The sequence below is a fragment of the Vigna radiata genome, chromosome 6, assembly GCF_000741045.1.
Source record: "Vigna radiata var. radiata cultivar VC1973A chromosome 6, Vradiata_ver6, whole genome shotgun sequence".
In the NCBI taxonomy this organism is placed as follows: domain Eukaryota; kingdom Viridiplantae; phylum Streptophyta; class Magnoliopsida; order Fabales; family Fabaceae; genus Vigna; species Vigna radiata.
Window position 1 is genome coordinate 34,190,817 of NC_028356.1, and position 21,946 is coordinate 34,212,762.

Genomic DNA, 21,946 nt, shown 5'->3' on the forward strand with positions numbered 1-21,946 from the left:
TTAGGTAGTTTAACTGTTTTCAAAAGAAAATTTTGACCCTTAAGATGATGTTTTTGAGTTGATTAAGATTGTCTTGAGTAGAAGAAAAATGTGATTTTGCAAGAGAAAGAGAAAATGATGATATTTTTGTAAACCATGTCGAGTCAGTTTCTTGCTCCCCACCAGTTTCTCTCTATCTCTCCAATTATTTTATCTTTGCCAAGACATCAACTCCCAAAAAAACAAAACCAGTCTGGTTTCTGGTTTCCAGATTCAGCTTAGCTTAGCTTTAAGGTGTCAAGCATATCTTCTATTTCTACTTCACCCCTCTTCCACAGTCACCTCTCTCTTTCTCTCTCTCTCTCTTCTTCAATTTCTCTCTCCACCCACATGAGATGTGCCTTACTTTTCCAAAGGGAGCAGCAACAACTTGTGTACTCTACTCCTTGTTGTTGTCCACAACCTCTGAGGAAGAGATGCCCCATCACCAACACTTCCCTTGTTCCTTGAAGCCTAGTGTTGTTAATGCTATTATCAGTGTCTAGTTTTGGTTATCTGTGTGCTCTTTTTTTGTATTTGTTTTTGGTTCTTTCTTTGTCTTGATGGATCTTGGGGTGGTGGGTTTGGAGGGGTTGGTGGGTTCAGACAGCAGTTGCGCCTTTGGTTCTTCTCTTGCTTCAGATCCTGAGACAAAACACAAGTGGTACGGATCTGGGGTGCTCAAGCAAGAGAGATCTGGCACAGCAAGTGAAGATGAGTGGAGGACTCCAAAAGTGCCTAAAACTGATGACAACATGTCTGCTGCATCCAAAGCAATGCTCTTTCATCAGAGAAACTCTCTGCTGAGATCTAATGTCACCCTTTTCTCTGAGGGCCACAACCAACCACAAATGCTGAGTTTCTCTTCACCAAAATCAGAGCCTTTGATGGTGGACAAGGCCTCCTTAAATGCCACATTGCCTTTTTCTTACCACCAATTGTCTAGTTACAGCAGAAATACAGGTACTACTTGATTATGGGGTTTATCTCAGGAAAATAATAATCATTAATTGTTAATTAATAAAGGAGTGTTTTTTTTTCAAAGGGTGTGTTTGGATTTGGATTTGGAATATGGTATCCCTTGTGGGGAGCCAAAATATTATGTGGGTTGTTACGGTCTGATTCTACAGTACCGGTGGAGGGTCTTTTCATGGAAATACATGAGTGGTCTCTGTTTGTGAGTCATGTCACAAGAAAGTAAAACAAAAATTCCTCCCTAGATGTGAAATCTTCCACTTCTTCCCGTTTTAGGAAGAGGGATTTTGGTAAAAAATTTGCACGGTAAACTAGAGGGTACCAAATGAGAAAAACATATGAAGAGCCTTATATGAAAAAAAAAATAAAGTCCAAAATTTGATTGGTCGTGGCAAATAGTATAGTCTCTTTCCCTAAAAAAATATCTCTGTTCCACTTTTCATGTCTTCCTCACACGAAAAATAAAGGTTGACTTGACTGTTTTTTTTTTTTTTTTTGAAATCAAAGGAGGTAAAGAAAATCAAATCATTGAAGGTTTCACGCCATTGATTGAACTTCTGCCACCCCTCTTTTGGCTGTTTTCTTTTGAGTTAGGAAGTGACTTTTTTTTTTTTGTGTGTTCTGTTTTTTTTAAGTAGTCAATTTCGACAGTGTTCGCATGTTTTTTTTAACCTTATGTGTGTTTATATGTGTTCGCAGGTTACAGTTCGGGAAGCATAAGCATGCATGGGGCTTTGGCTGGTGTGAGAGGGCCATTCACGCCTTCACAGTGGATGGAACTTGAACACCAAGCTTTGATCTACAAGTACATCACAGCAAACGTGCCTGTACCAACTCATCTTCTCATACCCATCAGAAAAGCACTCGATTCTGCTGCCTTCTGCAACTTTTCAACCGGCCTCCTCAGACCCAACACATGTATGTAATGTAACTCTTTTATTGCCCATAAAACAAAAAGAATCGGATAATCCTACAGTGACAAAGTGAGTTATTTAACTTTGGTCTATTTTAGTATGATTTAAAGGACTGATTTAATGTATTGTAGTTATGTTTATGAAGACACTGTATAAAAGAATCAGAAAACTCATACTTTTCTTTGAATATTCTGGTGATGTTTTTTAATGAGGGATAGATTGTTTAATCAGAAAACTCATACTATTCTAATTGGAGCAACAAAAGTAAGAATTGTTGAATAAATTCACGAGTATAATAGTGATGATAATGTAAAACAGATTTATGCTCTTATCCAGACACAATTCACAAAATGAGTTTGTAAGTTGATTATTGTGAAAGTTAAACTTATCAGAAGTTTTGATTGAATATAACAGTATCAGTTCATCTGGGATATATTTTTCTTGTGTGATGATGATGATGATGTTGTTGTTTTGTGTGGCAGTGGGATGGGGAGGTTTCCATCTGGGATTCTCGAACAACACAGACCCTGAGCCAGGGAGGTGTAGGAGAACAGATGGGAAGAAATGGCGGTGCTCGAGAGATGCCGTAGTAGATCAGAAGTATTGCGAGCGGCACATGAACAGAGGACGCCATCGTTCAAGAAAGCCTGTGGAAGGCCAATCAGGCCATGCCCTCACCACCACTACCACCACAACAACCACCACTACTCCTCCTAATGCTTCCTCAAACTCCATTGTGGTGCCCGGCGGCAACAACAACACCTTTGCACACAACAATGTGCACCACCCTCTTCCATCTCATTCCTCTCCAGCCAACACCATCAATAGGTCAGTCACTCACAAACTATGACTAATAATCACAGTTTATTTTTCATGCATTGTCATTTACATTTAACTAATCAGAAATCTTGTTATGTATGACTTTTAAGGTGGTTGCTGTAAAAGCTTACAAACTTATCATGTGTATGAGTGAATAACTGTGGTAGAGTCCTTTACTCTATCAGTGCATTCAAAGCTCAATTTGAGTGTGGTCCTAGAAAGTATTTTCAAATACTCTTCCAAGTTATGGGAACATATTGTGGGAATATTGAAAGTTTGACTGCAGTTCTGATATAAGTCACTTTAGTACTTAAATTTATAAGATTCTAAATTTGGCCCCAAGTTTTGTATATCTGTCATTCATTTTAGTGCTTTTCTGCTGTGTTTTCCAACATGGGGGATTAGTATTTTCCTAAAGGGTTGGGTAAAGTGAAGGAAATTTTAAAGTTGGAACTTGAGGACTAAAGTAAGAGTTTCCTCGTTGTGGTTTGTTTAGGTAGTGTGTGCAGATCTATGTAATATATTTTTGCTTGGTGTGTAGGGCTTTAGGACTTTGCACAAAATAGAATAAAAGAATCTAGTATTCCATCATCCTTTTGGGCAGAAAGGGACTGGTCATTTAAATAGTGGATGAGTTGAGATTCGTGTTAGGGAGAGGAAAAAAAGGATGGTTCAAATTCTGTTACTTTATGTGTGTATTAAAGATTGCTTTTGATTCTTTATGGAGTTTCTTTTGGTGTGTGTTTTCCTTTGCATGCAGGATGTTTATGAGTAGCAAAGAGAACAGTAACAACGCTAGTGAGAGGATGCAGGATGGCCCTGCGCTTCCCATGGTGCCTCCAACTCTTGAGCTGAAACCAAAGGACCCTTTCATGATTCATAAACACCAACTCCCATATGATGAATCTTCCTCAAGGAACAACAATGAGTTTGGGCTTGTAACTTCTGATTCCTTGCTCAACCCTTCACAGAAGAGAAGCTTTGGTTCATCATCTTCACAAAAGGATGATTCTGAGTCCCAACAACAACATTCTCTCAGGCACTTCATCGATGACTCTCCAAAACCACAGTCTCATCATCACCATCACCATCACCATCACCGTTCTTCTGTTTGGCCTGAACTTGACAACATGCAGTCAGATAGGACTCAGTTATCGATCTCCATACCGATATCTTCCTCAGATTTCATGTCATTCACTACCTCCTCACCCTCTAATGAGAAACTCACACTGTCACCACTAAGGCTTTCAAGGGAGTTAGACCCTATTCAAATGGGGTTGGGAGTGGGAAGCGGTGCTCACAATGAGTCAAACACTAGGCAAGCCAATTGGATTCCAATCACTTGGGAGAGTTCTATGGGTGGCCCTCTTGGTGAGGTTTTGAACCTGAGTAGTACTAATAACAACAGCAATGGAAGTGATCACTGTGGCAAGAACACTTCTGCCCTCAACCTCATGAAAGATGGGTGGGACAACAGTCCTCCACTAGGGTCATCTCCAAATGGGGTGTTGCAAAAAACAGCATTTGGATCACTTTCCAATAGCAGTGCTGGAAGCAGTCCAAGGGCAGAGAACAACAACATCAAAGAAGGTGCCAGTGCCACCACACTGTGCAATGCCTTGTGAACAACAACAGCTTTAAGAAGGCATGATGGAAGGAAGAAGAAGAAGAAGAAGAGGAAGGAGAAGAAAAGAAAAGAACTTTGTTCTTTTGACTTTAATCATTAGTGAAGTTTATATATATTATAATATATAAATACATATGGTAATCTTAGAATTTGGAAATATGTGTTCTTGTTTATTAATACCTTGCCCTCATCATTATTTGGATGTGTAGGTAGGTTTTTGGTTTGCTTGACTTTAATTTGTTTCTTTCTATTCATGCATTTTGGCAAAGTTTGTATTCAACTGTAAGTGATGTTGGTTGGAGTGTGTGGACTTGGTTGTTTCTTAAGAAGATGATGATGATGATGATGGATAGGTTTTGGGGTGAAGTTGAGACCATGATTTTGCATGACTATAGTATATATAGTTTGAATGATATGAGTAATGAGTAGGAGTGAGCAGATGCACTTAGAAAAAGTTAATGCAAAGAAGAAAAGTTTTGTGATGGTCTTAAATGGAATAGAGAATTCTGATTCCTGGTTTTGAAGTTTGAAGTGGGTTTTGTTGTTCTTCCTTTAAAGTTTTTTTGTTTGGTAATGAATTGGCGTTTGTGGAATGTGGACCACTAACTTGTGGTTGCCTTGCTTCTGTCCCTTTCACTCTAAGATCTTGCAAAATCTTTTGGTTTCACAGCCTTGTACTACTCTGCATATTTTAGCATCTAACATAGGTATTAACTTTCACTTCCAGACAACCCTTAAATTTTTATAAACTAATTTACGGATTAACTTGTTTTATCCTGTCTAAATTTTCTTTTGTCTTTTCTTTCTCACTTCTTCTGCCCAATGTCCCTGTCAATTTCCAATACCATCTTACGTCATAGTTCTTCAATGTTAATGACTTTTACCCGTAATATAAAACTATATTATATTTATTTTTATTCAGTATATTTCAAAAATAAACTATATCATTTTTAATTAACAAATAATCACTTAAATATAAAGTCTAGTAAATATACTCATAGAATTTTTTAGCATTAACAAGATAAATCTACAAAATCTTTATACTAGTATTATGTCATACACTCTTTTAATCGTTGTCATTTTTATTCAATTCCTTAACATAAAAACATCATAACTTTTTAAGAGGTAAATGTTCATTTAATTCTAAAATTTAAATATGATTATATCCTTAATGGTTGAAAATCCTTGAAAATAAGACTAAACTATATTATGTAATTTATGTAAACTTTTTAAGTTACCAACAACTTTCTTATAAGGTTATATTAGATTTAAAATTTATTTTCTTTATAGTATTAGAATTATTAGTAACTTTTATAATTAAGATTATTGAGTATATTGTTTCATATGTTATTGAACTAGTAAAAAATCTAATAATAATAATTTTTTTTTATTTATTATTCTCTCATAAATCTCTGTTTGATATTATACTAGTTTTTTTTCTGGTGTAGACATTATTAATATTCTTATTGAACTTCCACTCATAATTTAAAAGATGATATATGTAGTTTGATTCAAAGTGTAAGAAAGATAACAACATATGTAATTGTTTCGGTTGAGTTGAGATCCCTAATCCAAAACATTCAAAGTTGTCCATTTCAAGGGTCGATCGTCCTTCCTTGCTATGTTCCGATAGTCCAACTCTTAATGTAATCCTTCTCGATTGGGGGGTTAACCTGCAAAAGTCATTCCGACGTTCAAGGCAGATATGTTTCATAGAGAGGTCAATATTTTTATTAGGATAGATCAAGATTATTGTACCTGAATGTCGATCGTGATAGGGCTTGTGACATCCAAACGCATTAATTAACCATTAACGCAATATATTTTTATGCAATCAAATCCAATAATTAATCATTGATACCGTATATTTGTAAAGCATAAGGAAATCTGACCCATTAATACCTGATAATTTCTAAGGAATGACCATTTACTATGATCGGTATATTTCATATAACACAGTAATCATAATAAAAAACAATGCAAAATTAAATGTAAAATCAAACTATATAAAGTATTAGGGATGTCCGAAATCTGTAGAAATGAATCTGTGATAAGGTATGTGAAAAATGGACACTCTAAAGAGAAATCTGTGCATTAGTTTTCTTGCATATTGTCCTTTTCGAACATTACAGCTCCCACAGCCTAAGATCCAAAGAAAGACCATGATGTTCCAACGTATAGTATAATATAATATCTTATGTTATGGGTTGCTTCATATATGTCCATTTAAATGTTTCTTTATAGGGAGTAACTTGTCATTTGGTCACTGTTGAACAAAAGTAAAATGAACCAGAAAACCTTTTGTCCTTCCCATACATACTTTGTATTTAGATATCAAGAATTTTTATACAGATAAGGAGCATACTGTTCTTATTCTTCTTTATCTTTAACATTTACATTCAAAGAGAAACATCGAATCAAACCCATTTTCATGTTTTTTGAAGTTTTTCCTTCAAATTTCCTCTTACACCTTTCATGTTAGAAATATTTCTAAGATATCAGTGTTTATAGATATGGTAAGTGAATTTATTTTCTGTTTCTTTTTTAAAATTTGAATTTTCTCATTAGAAAGTAAAGTTGGACTTTTTAAAATTTCTTATAAGGAAACAACAGTTCGATTATTGAGTCTCTTATTTTATATTAATTCATTGAGAAAGATCTCCACTGCTTTAAAGTTGAGATTTTTAAAAATAGTAACTTCAAATTGTTGTTTCTCCTTGTTAAATACATAAACTGATAAAAACTTAACAAATTCTTCAAGTGTATGTGTTACTAATTTGTTATGGCAAGAAAACTAATCAATTTGACTTGCATGCTAATTTTGTTCACATATGGAAATTAAAATTAGCATTCAAATTAAACTTTTAAAATTCATGAATTTCTGAAAAAAGAAGAAAAAGAAAAAATGTGGTGATTTTGCAAGTAGCTCAGCACTCTATATGTTCTGTTCCATTGTTCTATGGTTTTGAAACAATGTTGTATGGAAGGGAACCAACAAGGAAAATGTCGGAATAGTTGTATACTAAAAGTTAAGTGTTTGGTGTGTTTCTATGCAACAATCCTTTCTCAAAACCATATGTATCATAAAAAGAAAGGTACTTTGATTTTTCCATTTTTAGCACACTTTCAATGGTTTGGCTTTATGTACTCAAATTGGCCACCATGTATAGATTACCCTGTGAATTCAATTATTGATTCATTGTGCTATTTAAAGACAAAAATGACTACATTTATTAAGTGCTTGGGATTCTTTTTTTTTTTTTTGAATGGTTTAGATTCAACAAATATATTTGGTTTTATTCAATAAGTTAAAGAAGAAAAATAAGTTTTTGGTGTCATTGGTATTTTATGTTTCTTTCTATTTATGTCTATTTTATGTAGTTTGTTTTTTGTCAAATAACTTTAGAAGAATGTATTATTTTTCTTACCCTTATTCACGAAATGACCATTGTCTAGTTTATAGGGAAATTAGAAAAATAAGTATATCTTTAAAAGTAATCAAACCCAAACCAGCAATATTTTTAAAATACCGTGGACATTATCAAATTCTAAAAGTAGCAGCTTGTTTGATTTTTTTTTCTTTTTATCTATGGTTATATTTTAAATTGCATCAACTATATGCCTTTAATTTATTGTCATGTTCCTGCATGATATTCGAATTCAACGTGGTTGGTAACCTTGGGCTCAAGACCCAATAACAAATAAATGGACTTTTTAATGGGCCATGGTTGTAGCATTGGGCTTCAACTTGGTCCAATATCTTGGACCAAAGTCTAAGTGGGAAGCTCAACGTCCTCTCTTAGTATGCTGCCTAAATTTCTCGACTGACTTGTCAATGATATTCAGATTGAAAAACGAATTTAGATTTTTTTTTACCGAGTTTTTATGTGTTATTCTTATGTTATTTCTTCAAAATAAACTTATAAATATCGATTTTGATGTTTTAAATTATATTAAAAAAAATTAATACACAAACATAAGTAGTTTTAATGTCATGTGGAAGACATCACCAAAAATTAAATACGAATAAAGAGGGAGAAAATTATATATTTTTTTTATAAAATAAGTTTTTGAAAAAATAAGTTTATTTAAAATATATAAAATTCAGTATAATTTTCAATTGAATATTGATTGTTTTATTAATATTAGAGAAAATAAATTTATAAAAATAAATCAACAGTACCAATATAAATATTTTATTCCTAAAAATATTAAAATCTTAAAAAGTTATAGGATAAAATTTTAAACATAAATAATTTATGATTTTTCTAAAAAAAAATATATGTCTGATACTAATTTGCTAAGTTGAGGGAACAGGTTGAACAAGACAGAGAAATTTGTTAAAATCTCCATCTTACCAAACCTATTTGATTGTGTAAATGTTTTATATGTAGAAGTGTTAATGTAATATTAACATGTTAACACTTCATATTTTAACCGATAATCTCTAATATATTAATATTAATGTTAAAGAAAATAATATAAAGTTATCCTTATAATTAACAAATATAGGATTAAATACAAGATTATCTATTGAATAGATTTATTTCAAGGAAAAATCAATTTTAGGATAATTATATAAATTTATAAACATTAAATATGTTTCTTTCTTTTCAATTAAAATTGTATTTCGTTCTTACTTTTAAATTTGTCTTTATATTTTATAAAAGAATGTAAAATATCCTTGACAATATATTACATTTAATGTCTTTTTGAGTTTTTTTTTTTCTTTTGGAGTGCTCTTTTTGTCTCTCTATTTATTGTAACTATTTTTTCTCGTGGTGATAAACTTAGATGTGATCTTTTCTAACCAAGATCTCATCATCCTTATTACCTGATAGCCTCTTTCTCAAGTTATAGGATGATCTAAAGCATGAAGATGATCATGAAGGTAAGTGTGTAGAAGCAATGAGATTGTATGATAGGGATGCTCTGAGTTTGAATGTTAGAAGTGAGGATGATGATGTTTAGTGCTCTAAAAAGAGGTTGGGCCAACTCTCTAAGAAGGTGGCTCGATGAGAGCAATAAAATGTTCTACCCATGACTTAGAGACAAGTTAAGAATGACTCGATAATTTGGCAACATTTCATTATAAATCTCAAAGTTAATTTACATGGGGGAGAGAATCTATATATAGGCTCAAGGTGTCTCCAAATTGTAGAAACAAAACCTAAAAATCTCAACTTGGCTGGTTTTGAAACCAAGGGAAAAATCTTCTCCATTAGAAGGACATATGACCACTAACTTGGGAAAATCCTCTCCATTCCTAGAATGACACATGATCACTACACGAGAGCACTCCTCTTCATGGGGAGCATGACATATGGCTACTCTCTATCAAGGTGCGACACATTTTTCCCTTACTTATAAGCTAAGACAAAATTTTGACCCATGTGATCAATTCTAGTAAAATGTCTCTCTGAGGTCAACATTGGGTGTTAACTTTATTAACTCAAGTTGACCAAAAACCCTATACTACTTGATCTATACAAGACCTAAAAAAGAAATCATATACTACTTGATTCATAATACAATGTTTAAATTATTTCTACTCTACTATAGCAGTGGCTGGGAACTCATCACCTTGAAAACAGCCTCTCAACATCTATAGCAATGATTCCAATGTCACGACAAGCATTCTCGTCCATTAACAAGGTTGGATTCAAACAGCATTGTAGAATGCATTTGTTTGCATGCCCTAGTTAATTAGTGGGTAAAAGACAGCCACACATGGTGCAAATTTACTGTTTCATCATAGCTTCCCCACCTAAATATTCGAACTCTTTATTTCATTAATTAGTCACATGCATGAATCTAAATTTTCTAACTCTTGCAATAGAGAAAATTAACGAATTATTTTATCATGTGACATGTCATTATACATTTTGTTTTTCATTTGTTTTTTAGCTAACCGACTTAGGTGTGACTTAATTGCTTAATTTTGTATAGTATATTTGGAAGTTTCTTTCATCAGAATGGTTTACAATATGATCGAGTAATAGCTTGAAATAGATGCTTCGTACCTTTCAATCTCATTGTCTCTAATTCTAATGGTTGTGTATATGTCACTATTGTGTCAGTTGCAAGTTGCAGGTCCCCTTATTCTTAATGAAACAGCTTGCTATTTCTCCATCTTTGTGACTTTGTTTAAGTTAGAAATAAAAACAAAAATAAAAAATAATAATAAAACGGAAGATTGATTAAGTCAAATCATGTTTATAATAAATAATAAAAATATAGAATAAAATTATAAACAAAGAATTAAAAAGAATTTGATTCAGACATTTAGAGCGTTATATTCTGTGAGAAAATCTTTCACTGCACAAGACAAGACATAATATGTATACAATAATCCGTTGGATTGATTAAATGCATCGAAAGATAACTAAATGTCATGAGTACTAATATTTTAAAAGATAATAAAGAATAAATACTCCCATATAACTTCTTGTGTTTATTTTTCTCATGCAGATAGATTGCATTTATGTGTAGAATTGAGTAAGTAGTAGTAAATAAGAATAAATCAAACTTGAATAAAATAGTAAATAAGAATAAATCAAATTTAAATAAAATAATAAATAGTAATAAATTTGATTAAACTAAAATAAATGTAATAAAGTTAAAAGAATTGTTCACCAGCAACCAATATTTACTCATAAAATTAATAGAACATAAAAGTATGAGTATGAGTAAGAGTAGGATAATTTATTTATTTAATTTTTAAATTATAATAAACATTTCTAAGAACAAGCAAACCAAATGTGTGCGTTTTAATTTAATCTTTATATATTTGTTTAATGACAGTGGTTATAACAATCACTTTGGTTCTAATAGATGGAAACTCAATAAAGATAATTTGGTTATGGTTAGAGTGGAGAAAAATTTTAAATTGTATGGAACTAAAACTTTTTTTTGTTAATGATAATGTGAATCTAATGTATACATAGGAATTTTTGTGGCACCAAAGGCTTACTCGTATAAGTGAAAAATGACTTAATTGTTTAGCTAAAAAAGATGTGCTTTTAGGATTGAAAAGTGTATGATTGAAGAAATGTTTTCATTACATGGTTGGTAAACAAAACATCCTTTAAGAAGCATCATCCTTCAAGGAAGTGAGAGTTGTTTAAGTTGATGTATTTTGATGTTTATGGCCCATTAAGATAAAGTCATTTAGTGGTGCAATTTAATGTTACTTTTGCACAAGATTGTTCCAAGAAGCTATGGGTATATGCATTTCAAAGAAAGGATAGTACATGAAAGTTTAAATAATGCTTTGGTTGAAATGCAATAAGGAAAGAAGTTGAAATGTGTTCGTATTGATAACAATGTGAATTTTATCGACCCTTTGATATTTGCAAGCAACATGTCTCAAGATGAAAAGACTCATCCTAAAACTTCTCAATTGAATAGCCTAGCAAAAAGAGTGAGCAAGACTTTGGTTGAAAGAGCTAGATGTATTGTTTTGAAGAAATTTTTCCTAAGCATTTGTTGGAAGAGGCATTATTTGCAGTCATGCATGTTACTAATCTTAGTTCTATAACATCTTTGAATATTGAGGTGCTAGAAAAAATTTGGTTTGGTAAGAATGTTAACTATGATAATTTATGTGTCTTTGGTTGCAAGACATTTGTTTATGCTCCAAATGATGAAAGATTCAAGATGAATTCAAAGACAAGACAATGTATATATTTTTATTGGCTATTGTCAAAATAAATTTAGTTACAAGTTGTATGATCCTATCAAGAAGAAATTAGTATGAAACCATGATGTGCAATTCATTAAAGACTAAACCATTAAAGATATTAACAAGGTGGAGAAGCCTACATCCAAGAAAGATAATAATCTAACTTTTAGTAATTCGATGTGATTGTTTGTTCGCAATCTGGATAATGCTGAAATTGATGTTCAAAATGATGAGCAACATAGTGATATTGATGATCAACAAGTAGGAGATGAATTACAAGTTTTGATTGATAATGCTGAAGAGGAACATGATATGATATATGATTATTATCTTGGTGATACAATTGAATTACCACATGTCCTCACCAAGAGATCCAATAGGGTGAGAAAACCATTTTTTGGGTATCTTGTTAATGGTAGAGAACCTAAATGTTTTGAAGAAGCTTTAAAAAGTGAAAAAAAAACTAATGGTAGGATGTAATGCAAGATAAGATGAAATCTTTTCAACATCACACTTACGAATTGGTAAAATTGCTTGAGAATAAAATGACTTTAGAGAATAGGTGAATCTTTACGATGAAGCTAAAAGTTTATTCTACATCTCTAAGATACAATGTCAAACTAGTGGTGAAAGGCTTTAGATAGAGAAAATGTGTTGATTTCAATGACATTTTCTCACCTATGGTAAAAATGTTATCCATTACAATTATACTAAATTTAATTGCTACTGTTGATATTAAGGTTGAACAAATGAATGTGATGACAACTTTCCTTATGATAATTTGGAAAAAAATATTTATAGAGAGAAAAAAGTTATTTTGACGAAATTAATCAAACATTACAATAATATCACATGTCTTCTTCCTATTCTTTTATCTTTTTTATACATAAAAAAATATTTCTTGTTTTATTTTTTCATTTATTCATAATTTTTTTTATCAACAGTTGAAATTCTAAAATTTATTGATAACGTGTGAATATTTTTAAAATAGAATTTACATTTTATTTTAAAAGTATTCTAATGTAATCAGTTCAGAAAATACCTCTATTTATAGTTATTTGATACCTTTATACTTAACTTTTAAGATGTACGAGAATTTAATATCTGAGAAATTTGTGAAATTGATTTTTTTACTTTGGAATTTTATCTTGAACTTCAGAACTCAAGTAATGATTTTTCTTTCAAGTTTATCTTAAAGATGAAAATAAGTGGCACAACAGTCATGAATGCTCCTTGTCCATGCATTTATTACTATCTCTCTTTCATCTCTCAAGTCATTTCCACTTTTTCAACTTTTAGTTCTGTGTCCTGAATCTTATTTTATCTTGTTCATGTGTTAATTTGATTTTATTATGTAAACTTACATTGATTGAATAATTAGAGCTTTAATGAAGATATAATCAGTTCAATCTCTTCCTTATTTGAGCATCCATCCATCCAATGTTTGAGTGTCCTACACTTAATTGAAAAAGAATCAACACTAACCCTTGTTAGTAAAATGGTACACCATCGATTATGTAACATTACATTAAGTCACAACCTTGCAACAATTTACCTTAGGTTTTTTTTTGTTTTTTTTGTTGTTTTTTTGTTTTTTTTTTTTTTTTACGTTTTATCACTAGAGCAACCATAATTGAATAATGAGAATTTTAAAATTAAGAAGACTATTTTGTCATTTATTTTTTTTCAAATTTCATTGTCTCTTGAATTATCAATATAATCTTTGAATATGTAATTATTATTATTGTACTATGCAAAAGAAAAGAAAATAAAAGTATAAGACATCATAAACATACAACATTTATGCATCAAAGCTTGTAACCATATAACAATTTAATATACAACTTAATGTTTCTATCCTCAAGGTTATTCAACTCTTAAGACAAGATTCTAACCAAAAAACCAAAAAAGCTTACCCCTTTTCTTTTGTTGTCTTCTCAAATATGAAATCTTATCTAGAAAAATGATAGAAAATCAATCTATTAACCGAAAGAAAATACAAATAATTTAAAATTTATAAAATTAAGATTTTACAATAAATAAAAAATAAAATATTTAAATCTATTTATAGTTTTGTTTAGGAAAACATATTCATATCCTTTAATTTAAAATTAACAAAAACGTCTTAGATGGTAGGAGAAAAAAAAAAGAAAAGTTGTAGCTAAATATATAGCAACACTTTGACAATTAGGGCATAACATAGGTGTATCCATATTTATAGAGCTAGATTTTATGAGCATGTATATAATATAAAACCATGAAAGGAAATAAAATTGTATTGAATTTAAAACCGTAGTCACAATTTTCCTTGATGAAGCAAACCTACTACACATATGCAACATAGCTTACTCCAAATTAATCACCATCTTCCACTCTCATTCAATTTGAAAATTACTTTTTAACCAACCTTGCAGCCGTTTAAATAAAACTTACTATTAATTCAACAAAACTTTGCACCTCCCCATTTGCGTCTATTTGTTAAAATAATACTATACATAACTAAGGTTTCAATTTTATCCAATAAATTAATTTTATAAAATTAAATTAAATTTAAATCTGAAAGTTATGAACGATTTTATTTTTTTTTATCAAAATTCAAATTAAACAAATGATTTAATTAATAATTTTATTTTTATACTTAGGTATTTGATTCCGTTTGATTCATGTATTCTTTTATTAGTTTTTATTTATTTATTTTTTTAAAAAAACTTAACGTTGTCTTTTTTATTAAATTGACATTAATGTCGTTTGAACTGTTATATGTGAAAGATGATTCATGTTTTCATATATGACATACCTAAATTTTAATATGTATACTTTTAAACGTCAATATGACGAAAGGATCACATTGTTTTTTTTTGAAAAAAAAATAAAAATTAATTGAGCCAAAAATAAATATAAGAATTAAAACGTAAAAATATATATCAAGTTATTAACTACACATAAATAAATAGGTGATAATGATTATTACTTATCAATTGGCCTTCGGTTTCATGTTCGAACCTACTATTCTGCTTTTCTTCGACACAGGAATATTAGTGCACTTGATTGTTTATTCCTTTGGTACCCCAAACGAAAACAACATAGTTGATATCCATTGGAGAATTTCAGAATCTAATCATTCTGGTATCCATTGAATTTGACATATTTTTCGATGTTTTCAAGGTACTTCTGCTATTGATCGTTTGCATAGTAACGAAGCAAAATAAGGGAAGAAAAAACAGAGAAGATCCTAGATAATGATTACATAATATATATAGATGCAAATGTTGGAGCAACCAAGAAAATAAAAATATATTGAATTGTAATTTCAGTCTCATTTTTCTGTTAAGGTTTTGAGTTAAAAATATTATAATTTTGTTCAAATTTATTTTAATTAACATATAGAAAAAAAATACATATATGCTAATTTTTTTTAAACTACAATTTTAAAATCAGACTTCAAAAGAAGAATCAGATGGCAAGAAAAAAAAATTATATTCTCTCAATGTTATTAAAATTATCAAGTAAAAATGCATCAATAAAAGACATTGTAAAAAATAAATTAAGAAAATAGAGAAAATGAATCATAAGTAAATAAGATATTATCTTAATGTTCATAAGTGATTTTTTAAAAATAATTCAACCTCACAAAACTAGCTTGTATGATGATGTTTGCACTCCACTTATATATTATAATTTTGTTTTATCTTCAGTCGATGTGAGACTTTTAATCCATCCTATTCAAGCTGAGATATAAAAATCTCGAATGTGAGTAAAATTAATAAATAATTTGATAGTACCCAATAAAAGATGGAATAGAATGCCACATAGTTCGTAATTTTTTTATGATAACTACCTCAAAACTTATGTTTAAAGTGATTTTGATTAATTTAGGTTAAATATATGTTTTAGTCCTCATATTTGTTCCCCATTCTCAATTAGGTCCTTATGTTTTTTTTTGTCCCAATTGCATCCTAATATTTGTAAATTTGAGACAATTAAGCCCTCTCCGTTAACTGGAACTAACGTCGTAGGCCAATTGAGAGGGCTTAATTGTCTCAAATTTACAAATATTAGGATGCAATTGGGACAAAAAAAACGGAGAGGGCTTAATTGTCTCAAATTACAAATATTAGGATGCAATTGGGACAAAAAAAAAAAACATGAGGACCTTATTGAGAATGAGGAACAAATATGAGGACTAAAACATATATTTAACCATTAATTTAAAAGGTCAAAGTCTTTATCTTCTTTCTATCTATTGTTCAAATTCCAAAGTAAGAACTAGAAAAAAAAATTCTTTTATATATATAGAACGAGAAAATGTTGAAATATAGAAAATTAATTAGTATAGGAGGATATAAAATTAAAAGAATTAGCTATAAAAGGATTGGAGTTTTAAGTTAATTGCACTCTACTTTATCAAAATTTTGGCATTTGTATTGAATCTTATAGTTTTAAATAGTCATGAAATTGTTTAAAAGAGAAATTTAAATTAAAAAATGTTAATAATAAGATTCCATAATAAAATAAAAGTGGTTGATGTTAAAATAGTGTTTTTCTACGCTTCCTAGTTCCAAGTTCCAATCATGATTCGTGACGGGAAGCTGTGTTGTGTGAAGTGCATACTTGCATCTTTTGTCTTCTCTCTGTAGATTAATCTACAAGCTATAACCCCTCTTCACCAGAATTTAGATTAGCCGTTATTATTAATCACAAATCACGTGATATAGCAACATAGCATAGCCTCTTTATATTAATTTAGATCCTACACACAGTACTGCTACTTCTACATTGCAACCAAAACAACTCCATCATCATTTTCAATTCATCGCCATGAAACACCACACCAATTACAGCAACAACAATGGTTCCAATGATGAAGAAAACATAGTAAATGTTCCTTTCTCTTGGGAACACAAGCCTGGTCTCTCTAAAGTCACTGCTCATGGCCAAAATGGCTCTGGCTTGGTGCTTCAGCCTCCTCCATGTTCATCATCATCAGATCATAGACAAAAACTGGAGGAGGAGTCTCAGATTCTGTGTGCAGTGCAGACCTCGCTCAGAATCAGCTCCTTTAGGATGGAGACTCAGAAGGAGGAAGACCCTTTTGTTGAAGCTTACAAGAAATGCACTCAAAGCCCCTTTATACATCAGCACAGCAATAGGGTCCAAAAGAACCTTAGATCTTGGCCTACCATAAGGAAGTATGTCAACATTCTTTCTTGCAAGCACTCCAATGATGTTTTGTAGTCACAAATAATAATACCTATATAGAAGTTCGGATGATGATGATGATGATATCTTCAATTCTTTGTTTACAAAAACCCTGTCATATCTAGTCAGACAAGGTGGTCGGTCGGCTACATTAATCACATGATGTCAGGAATGTTATATGCTATGATATCTCTCTTCACAACACCTTCTCCAAACTCTTTCTTTGTGCCATTTAGGCTTTTAATGCTTTGTTTAATGTAATTTCTTTGTCTGGAGGAGGGGGAAGTCTTTTTGTAAGTATCATATGTGACAATTGAAGTGCCTTAGTTTAGTTTTATATATATATATATATATAGAAAAGGATTGGTGGAAATAAAACAAGAAAGCAAGAGCATAGTGCCTGACTAGTTTATAATTTTCTGTAACCTGATCATGTTACATGACTCAAAAACAGATTGTCCCCTTTTATCTGATTCAGAACCTTGGCCTGCTATGACCTTTTTTATGCATTTGATTCTGACAGAGCATGCACATAGTATATTTTATAGAGACAGTTTTGTTCAAGATAGATAAGCTTGTGAATGATGCAACTGTATAACCACGATTTTAAGTTGAAATCGTTGATTAATTGGATGAGTTTTGCGTCTGCTAAGCTACACACTCATTGGTCTAGCTTGTGCAATTTGATGCTTTTTGAAAGCAATGTTTTGAGCTAATCTAGTATATATTATAAGTGAGGGGTGAGGACAGAGGAGGAACAAGTCAACCATCATGGGTTTGTCTTATACTCTTGTATCTCCTTGCTATTGTCTTCTTCTGAGTGATGTAAAACCCGTGTGAACTTGGTCTTCTTTGCCCAACTCATGTGTCATCATTTTCATGGTTAATTTCAAACCACAAAACCAAAATTGTCTATGCTTACGTTTTATGTGCTTGTCCAATGTCCATTGAGACTGTGCCATTAGACACACTGTGATGGAAGTGGACCAAAAAAATCTATATATAAATTATGATGGCATCATCATAGAATAAAACTTCCACCACCACCTCATTCCTCAAGCCACATATAAGTATAAGGGTCTTGTCATTATTCCAATACCAAAAAACTGAGAGAATGAGTCAACCAAAGGATCATTCAGCGAGAAAGGTAGCATTCTCATGGGAAAATAAGCCTGGTGTCTCCAAAGTAACAAGTACTCCTCTTGCTGAAACTCTCATCCCAAAAGAGCAAGAGCTTTTGGCCAAGCTGCCACCCCCTCCTTTTACACCAGAAGAAGCCACTCACAAAAACCATGTTCATAATTTCCAAATTCCACTTCCTCCTTGTGCTTTTCAGCCTCCTTTTTACAGAACTTCCTCCAAAAGGGGTCTCTGGGTTCAGGACAAAGACCCTTTTCTAGCAGCTTTCAAAGAGTGCACCAAGAATCAGAAAAGTGCCAAGGTGAATAAAAAGTTTATCAAAGATGGAATCCAGTCAAGGGTAAGGAAGAGCATGTCCTTTTTCTCATGTACCAGATCTTGCACTGTTCATGACACCAATTTGCTCAGGATCTCTCACCTAGATGATGATTGATATGTTGTAACTTCTTCATCTGTTGTTCTATTCGGGTGATTCCTGCACAACTTACTAGTCAAGGTATAGTATAATAGATGTATGAAGAATAATCAAAGTGACAATATTTCTGTTGCTGTTATGTATGCTTTCTGTATGGTTTTTTGCTGAATCTTATGCTATCGATAGCTATTGTTGACTGGAAAATCAAAGGCAGTAGTAAATGTATGACTTTGCAAATAGGCTAGTTATTTCTAAATACTACCTTATTTTAAAAATTTATTTATGAAACTTGTTTAGGTGTAGTTGATAACCTGCTATGGCTTATTTTACAGTTCATGTAATTTTGCTTTTATCTGTGTAGGAATTGAACAGGTTAGAGAACTTCATATTGGGCTAGTTTTAATTTATGAGAGATGTTATGTTAATTCACTAATAGGTTATTTCTTAAATGGTTAATATTGTAGATAAAGTATATGATTATTGATATATTGACTAGAAGAAGTTATTGGAATAGATTACCAATATAGGGTAAGAGAAGATATTTAAAAATTCAAATCATAACCCACAATAAAGTTCCTTTTTTTTTAATAAACTTGAGAATATAAGTGTAAATCATTTAAGTGTCAATTAATTGTTTAATTGAAATTTTGAGAAAATTAGTTTGCACTCATTTTTTTAATAAAAAGCTATTGAAATTAGTGTGGAGATTAAGGTTAATGAATGAGTTAATCGTTTATAAATAAACATATATAATAATTTGGTGAAATATTGTTTCTTCATACATTTAACTAAATAATCTTTTTCTATTAGAACGTTAATCTGAGTCATTTTCAAAGTAAGAAATTATGATGAAAATTTTTATTCTAAAAATTGAAAACTTTTGATAAGGATAAACTAAAATGATGTTTTTAAAATGACGACATGTAGAAAGGTACATAAAAAAAAAAAAAGTCATATTTTACTAAAGATCTTACTTATAAAAGTGTTTAATTATTTTTTAAATAATTCTCTAAAATATTATTGATATTTCTTGATATTATGTTATCCTTGAAAACGTAGTATTTTGTACGAAATTGCCTAATACTTATGTCAAATAATAGATTACACAAATTATATCATTTTTTTTATATCAATGTAAATAATATAAATATTTAATTTATAATCCAAATACTAGGAGCACTAGATTTTTTAGCTTAGTCCACTAAGATAACCACTATATATAATGACCCGAAAATTGAAGCAAAGAATGCGACCACTTTCTTTTTCCCCTTCTTCAACCATTATTCACTTCTCTTTCCTTTCAACTTTATATGCTGTTAACCAACTCTTCTTCCATGTATACTAATCTTTCTTTAATATTTTAATATAAATAAGATCAATTAATAATAAAGTATTGAAAACGTCGATTAAAAATTAACATAATTTTACACTGAATGTAAATTTTATCTTTCAAATTATTTTTATAATAATCTTAAACTTCGTTTCTTAATACAAGTAATGTAATACTATTTTTATTTAAGTAAATGATATTATTTTCAAAATCACAAATCTATGTACTTATTAAAAACATATAATATCATATGTTTAGAAATTTAAATACGTGGTTTGAGGATCCTTCAATCATATTACTTATAGTCTTTAACCAGATCGAAAACAAGTGAGATATTACTATCTATCAGGAATTTAATCAGATAACAGATATCATATTAGAAGTATTAAATATCAAAGATTATGAAGAATGGATTATTTTACCAAATGTCAAGAACCAAGCACTGAATGTCGAGTACTAAATACCATATCAGCATTTTTTTTACAACATTTGAACATTGATTATGTGTCAATCTGTGATTGGTCGTAAATTACTCCATAATAGTGTTTATGATTATTATTATTGATTATGGAGTAATTTACAACCAATTACAGATTGACAAATGTTGTAAAAAAAATGTTGTCTAAATATCATTATCCTTTTTTTTATAATGATGTTGCTCACTAGAGCCGTCAAAATGGGTCACAATCCGCGGGTCAACCTGGCCCGTCACGGATTCGGATCGGGTTGGGTTTGAAAAATACAACCCACCTATATACGGGTCAGATTTCAACCTGGCTCATTTAGACTCGGCTCATGCGGGTTGAACCCGTGGTGAGCTGGGTTGACCCACCAACCCATCAACCTAATTTTATTTTTTTAATTTATTATTTTATTTATGAAACCCTAAAAAATAAAATATTCTCTTCACTCACTGTGTATACCAAAAAAGTAATCTCTACTATCACAAATCACTCTCACGGTACTTGCTCTCATTTGATGGTGCTCTTACTCTTACTTCATTGAAATTGTTCAAGGAGCAGGTAAAACACCCTTTCTTTTTTCTTCTCTTTAGTCTTGGTTCTCGTGTGCTAAACAAATATTGTTCCTTCATTCTTCCAGAGAATGTTGAGGCACTCATTTTAACTCAAAATTGGTTACATGGTTTTGAATTAACAGGTAACATTATTATTAGTACTACAAAATTTATTTAATTATTTACTACTTTGTGTTTCAATATCATTAGTTAACCCTTTTTTTTATTGAATTGTAGATGGAGATAAAGAAGATGATTCAAGAGAGCAAAATATTGTGAATTTATCTATTCAAGATTCTAATATTGTAAATGGATAAGGAACAAAAAATGATGAATATAAGAAACTTATTTGTATTTTTTTGTGTTTGTTTTTGGATGACATTTGAATTATATTATACTTTTTATTATTATTTTGAATTGTCTTTAACATAATTTTTTGAGAGTGAAATTTGTTTAAATTTAAATTATAGAAAGTTTGTATTTTTTTATTTTAAAAAAAATTAATTAAATGGGCTAGTGAGCCAATCCGCTTACCCACCAACCCGTGATGGGTCGGGTCGGGTTCAAGTTTTTCTGACTCGCTAATAAATGAGTCGGGTTGGGTTAGCTCATTAAGTGACCAACCCGTGGTAGGCCGGGCCGGGTCGGGCCGAGTTACCCGTTTTGACATCTCTATTGCTCACTGAGCCGGGTATTTTCGTGTTGGGTAACTTAGCCAGAAGAGAACATGGGTAACTTTTCACAGTTAAGATAACTATTGGGTCTCTGAACCAATAGACCCATAATTGAGGCCAATAAGATAAAGGTTCA

General features: G+C 30.9%; 2 protein-coding genes across 3 annotated transcripts; both read left to right on the forward strand.

Moving 5' to 3' along the window:
- Window positions 1-279: 279 nt before the first annotated feature.
- On the forward strand, window positions 280-4,946 carry LOC106764946 (growth-regulating factor 2). Its single transcript, XM_014649402.2, has 4 exons — window positions 280-981; window positions 1,693-1,911; window positions 2,390-2,735; window positions 3,487-4,946. The coding sequence occupies exons 1-4, from the start codon at window positions 582-584 to the stop codon at window positions 4,349-4,351; spliced, it is 1,830 nt and encodes a 609-aa protein (XP_014504888.1). The 5' UTR covers window positions 280-581; the 3' UTR covers window positions 4,352-4,946.
- Window positions 4,947-18,259: 13,313 nt separating this feature from the next.
- On the forward strand, window positions 18,260-21,252 carry LOC106764347. Of its 2 annotated transcripts, XR_002668091.1 has the most exons (2): window positions 18,260-18,872; window positions 21,223-21,252. XR_002668091.1 is itself a non-coding variant. In XM_014648631.2 (1 exon), exon 1 carries the CDS (start codon window positions 18,351-18,353, stop codon window positions 18,807-18,809), a length of 459 nt encoding a protein of 152 aa, XP_014504117.1. In that variant the 5' UTR covers window positions 18,260-18,350; the 3' UTR covers window positions 18,810-19,216. The 2 variants fall into 2 exon arrangements, 1 of the variants encoding a protein (XP_014504117.1); XM_014648631.2 differs by lacking the exon at window positions 21,223-21,252 and having other exon boundaries at window positions 18,260-19,216.
- The last annotated feature ends 694 nt before the right edge of the window (window positions 21,253-21,946 follow it).